The 5,179-nt window shown below is 46.4% G+C and overlaps 1 protein-coding gene across 1 annotated transcript; it reads right to left on the minus strand.

Annotated features, from left to right (window-relative positions):
- Positions 1–1,695: 1,695 nt before the first annotated feature.
- Positions 1,696–3,237, minus strand: LOC121055001 (probable purine permease 4). Its single transcript, XM_040526318.1, has one exon. It carries the CDS (start codon positions 2,976–2,978, stop codon positions 1,827–1,829), a length of 1,152 nt encoding a protein of 383 aa, XP_040382252.1. The 5' UTR covers positions 2,979–3,237; the 3' UTR covers positions 1,696–1,826.
- Positions 3,238–5,179: the final 1,942 nt, after the last annotated feature.

The raw sequence follows: 5,179 nt of genomic DNA on the forward strand, positions 1-5,179 counted from the left end.
TAGTATAGTACTTACTAACACAGGAAATTGTTTCTCCTGTCGTGTATAATTAGTATAGGAACGTGATACTACTGTCCCAGAAAGAACTTTTGTTTCAGGTCTATTTATCTCAAAAATATTTTATTTCTTAAGCAATTTTCATGTTATAATTTGGTAAAGTGGAGAACAAATACATTAAAACTTAAAAAAAAAGAGGACGCATCAATGGTAGTATGATCTACCTTAACGAGTGATTGTGATTCGTACTCATTTCGTCCTAAAATAACTTTATTTTTCACTCACCCATACCAATACAAAGACCAGAAGATTAAAATTTTTCACTTTATCAAATCTCAAAGTAATTATCATCCACTTTATCAAATTTTAGTGCATTTGTTCTCTATTTTCATAAACTTTTAATATAGTGATTATTTAAAGTAAACTTTTTTGGGGGCAAACAAATATAGGAAAAGATGATCTTATCTTGAACAGAGTACAAATGTTGTGTTCGTTCAACCAGCTTTATCCTACCTTTTTCCTTAACTTTTATACACGCTACCAAACTATTAAATGATACATTTTTAATATATATAATCTGATTTTCTAAATAAATTTTAACTTTGCAGTAGTTAAATATATCGTTTATACTATTCAATTTCTATGAAAAAATCAGAAATGTTTTTATTTTTCAGCAGGAGGCAACACAGCCTAATATCAGACTTGCAGCTAAAGATCAGGTTTTTCTTCGATAGTTGCAGATTCCATGGTACACTAGCGTAGCTTTCAACCTTGCCTATCAACTATAGCTAGTTGCTCAAATAAGACGTTGACTATAGCAGGGCCTGTAAAGGCATAGCTACAAAAGATACAGAAGACAGTGGCAGACACAAAATCTTCTGAGCCCGTCTCTGTGCTGCGGCTCGTCGATCCGGCCAGCTCGTCCGATAGGCCGATTGCTCAGGATCACTAGCTGGGCCCCCAATGTCTGCCACTGAATACACCCTGGAACATACTGAAACTCTTGCCAATAGATGCCGATATGAGATCACTGTAGTTGCCCTAGGAATATGGAGCTGTAACAATTGGTACTATGCAAAAATACCATGTGGAATTAATCCACCAATTTTAGTGAAACCATGGCAACCACTCTACAAGATGTGCATACTACTTTAGGGCTTTTTCTTCGGATCATATGAATTTTATAGTATTTTTAGAGGAAGCAGTTTAATTCATTCATTTTCCCATTGAAAATCCTTCGAACCAAAGAGACATTCAAAGTTTACCAAATATATGGAGGTGCGGTAGTACATTCTTATGTGAAATTTCAAGATCATTGTTAGTTTCGTGGGGGAAGATATGAATTTGGAAGTGAGCACGGTTGAAACGCTTTAATTCCGTTGTCTGTGTGATTTGATATCACTGGTTGTAGATTTCATATCTTTCAAATAGATCTCCAAACTTTACATAGGATTTAAACAGCGCATCCCCCTACAAATGGTACTATGTTTTAAAGCTTTCTGAAAATTCTTCACGGTTTGTACAGTGGTTTCATAATTTGATTGAGCTGGTGGTTCCAGGGTACTTACGGTCCCTGCTCACCCACCGTGGACAGCCACTGTGAGCTGCTGATTCACTCTCACTATTGCTCTCCTCGCAGGAATTTTTTTTTTGTCAGCAAAAAATAAAATTATACTTCAGATTAGCAGCCAGAGAGGATCATTAAAAGCTAGTAACTTTTCACATTATGTGCAGGGTGGTTATACACGTGAAAGAGGAGGAAAAAAAAAGGTATTAAAAGTGCTTTCATTTTGTTGTCTTTTTTTTAATCTAAAAGAAAAAAGCAGAATTTAGACACGATCCAGAACCCCTTGGTCGTCCTCGTCTCCCATGGCGGCCTTGTCCCCTTTCTTGTACTCGCCGTAGACGTAGGACGAGAAGGCCCAGAGGCAGAGCAGCATCGCCACCGCCTTCTCCGGCCCGAACTCGTCGCCGAACACGACCACGCCGCCGGCGACGTTCACGGCCAGCAGCGCCGTCATGCAGATGCCGCCGTGCAGGGACGTCGTGAGGAACACCGTGCCAGCCGTGCCGAGGAAGCAGAGCTGCCAGCTCAGCACGGCCGCCCCGACCACCGCGTAGTAGGCCGCCGGCGAGAGATCCCACGAGGCCTCCACGCCGTCCCATGGCCAGAGGCTGCCGCCGCCGCCGGCCGACGACGACGCCATGCCGGCCGCGCCGACGGCCGTCGCGACCGCCTCCATGATCACCTGCGCCTCCACCACCATGCCGAAGCCCGTCACCCCGCCGTGCCGGTACACGAGCTCGGCCGCCGGGAGGTAGAGCGCGAAGAGCAGAGCGGCTCCGAGGGTCGCAGCGACGCCGACGAGGTAGTCCGGGCTGGTGGCGGCGGCGTCAGCGTCGGCGGAGCCGCCCGCGCCGTGCCCTTGCCGGAGTGCGAGGAGCAGGGACGAGAGCGTGAGGAGCACGACGGCGTTGAGGTTGGCGAAGGAGAGCGGCACGCGCACGAGCGCCGCGGCGAGCGCAAGCGTGAAGGCGAGCTGCATGGAGAGCAGCAGCGCGGTGGTGGACACCGGCAGGTACGACGTGCCGCACGAGTAGAGCAGGTTGTTCAGGCCCATCACCAGCCCGAGAAGCACGCAGCACGCCACCAGCCGCGGCGTGAACCCGCCGAACGGCCGCCGCCGCCGCGGCCGCGCGCACACCAGCAGCAGCAGCAGCGCCGGGAACCCCGCAGACTGCACGAGCGTCGCCAGCCACCGGTCGGCGCCGCCGTGCGCGAAGTAGAACCGCGACAGCAGGCTGGCCGACAGCGACCCGACGAACAACGCCGCGTAATTCGCCGCCAGCAGCAGCGCCCCGCGCCGCGGCGGCGGCGGCGCCGCCTCCGCCGGCGCGTGGTGGCCGTGTCGGCCATGGTGGGCGGCGAGGAGGGGAGTGGTGGGAGAGTGGAGCTTGGAGGCTGCGTCCTTGGTGTCCATCAAGAGTGGAAGAGCGAGAGAGGGACAGGCAAAGCCAGAGAGAGCGCGAGGGGTTTGGCTTGATGTTTATGGTCTCGCCCTCACTGGGAGAAGAAGCTCCTCTCGACTTAATTTTTCTCCGATGGGATGATTAACACGTGGACCCGATGATTATGGGATCTATGTATTAGCCTATATATGAGAGAGGAAGTAAAGTCAGATAATCTCGATCGATTTAGAAGGCAGGAGGAGTAAATTTACGGGGGATTTTCGGTGTAAATTGGCGAGCATTAGATTAATCCCAAGTTGGACTCGTCGAGTACTACGGGATCTTCCAGTGGAGTGCAATTATTTGCTCTCGAAAAGTATAGTGCCCTTCGCTATCACCGATGTGTTCATTCTTCTTTGTTTTCTAATTTCTTTTCCTTTTTGTTTTAGAGAGGCCCTACATGGCAACATCCTCCGTATAGATTAACATAGATTAATTTAATATGCTAAGCTTGTGACTGAATTTCCCTTGAACAGTTATGTACTGGTACTAGTCTCCCAACAATCAATCGTCATCAGTTTCAGCTATCTCTGTACTGTTCTCTCAAGAACGACATGTATTAGAGTTATGTATTCTTTGTTTAGTATTTGTTCTTTTTTTTCCTCTGATTCTGGATGATTGCTGGGGAATAATATCTGGCTTGTCTGTCTCACATGTGAGACACGAAGGGGTGAGAGAAATTTCTTTGTCTGTGTAGTGTCAGGTGACCCCGAAAACTCGCTAGAAACGCCTGTGCTCTGCAACCCAGCAGGGCACTCAAAACAGCACATTTTTTCTGGCATCGACAGGGGAAGGGGATTTTTCATTCTGCCCCCTTCACAGTAATAAAATAACAGCTATGACGAGACGACATCGCGTGATGAACTGGTGACAGACGAACCTTTTGTTATGGGGGAGGACATTCTGTGCTGCCAGATCGATCTGTTCTTCCGTGCAAACTTCCACTGAGACCATGTCCAACGTAGCGAGGGAGCTGATGTTGTCGTTGGGACTCTGTTCACACGAGGCTTCATGAAGCTCTGCGAATTTCTGGTATCTCAAATGTCTTTTATACGAGGGATCATATTATTTAATATGAGATATAATGACCATGTGAACTTATTTTTTAGGCTAGCTAAGACCACACTGGTTAAGAGCGTGTGTGTCTTATTAATCGTCTCATCGATCGAGACTAATAGTTGAGGTTTCTTAGATTGGAATTATTAGTAGTCTCATCGATCGAGACTAATAGTTGAGGTTTCTTAGATTGGAATTATTCGAAGACTCCTCGTCTCGTGGAAAATGTGACTACCCTAGACTTGGAAGAATATCTTATCCAATATAAATAGTTAGTGATCTAAGAGGGATAAAGGAATGAATGCGGGAAAGGATGGGAGTGGCGCTTGGTGTGGAAGAGGCGTTACCAAATTCGTCGTTGTATCCTGATCCGCGTAAGCTTTAGCTAGATTCACAATGCCCTTGTTACCATCCACCATGGGCAGCGAAGAGAAGGAAGGATAGAGACGTCTTTTGCTTGAGGGGAAAGGTATTGTGGTGGCTGGAGAAGGGGAGAGAGAGGAGATGCTAGTAGTGGTGGCACTCATCGCCATGGTGAGGGAGAGGGGTGAGGTCGACGGCAGCTGAGCTCCTCGCTGAGCCAACGTAGAAAAGAGATACTAATATTGAGAGTAGACGGAGAGGTGTTTTGCCGGTGAAGAGGCCAGCGATGTGTAGGATTATGTGTTTCACTGTGTGATCAATTGATAGGAGGAGTCAATATATATTTTTTTTGGTTTTAAATATATTTATTGCAAAATTCTAGATTTCCTTGTAAATTAGAAAATAAAGAACTAGAATAAAAAATATGAAGGGGTGATATATATGAACATACCACTTAAATCACTTATACCAGTGAGACAAACTTTTCGAATAATTGACTTTAGCCTACTGGACACTTGAACCATTCAACCTAAGAATGCCACACGAGACATCCCTCTACAAGTGTGGCATAAAAATGCCCTATACCAGAACATGAGAACATCCATGTCACCATGTGCATTAAAATATGGATAACTTTCAAAAGTATGTTTCCAAGTACGAGCTACAGAAAGTCTTTAAAAAACAACTGTACACGTCTACTACTCCGTCCCAGGAAGAGGATTTTCGGGTTTTCTAGATTGAACCTTGGACCATC

This window comes from Oryza brachyantha, chromosome 1 (genome assembly GCF_000231095.2).
Source record: "Oryza brachyantha chromosome 1, ObraRS2, whole genome shotgun sequence".
Classification (NCBI taxonomy): domain Eukaryota; kingdom Viridiplantae; phylum Streptophyta; class Magnoliopsida; order Poales; family Poaceae; genus Oryza; species Oryza brachyantha.

Excerpts from the sequence above, each read along its gene's own strand:
- LOC121055001 (XM_040526318.1), bottom strand. The coding sequence starts at position 2,978 with ATGGACACCAAGGACGCAGCCTCCAAGCTCCACTCTCCCACCACTCCC.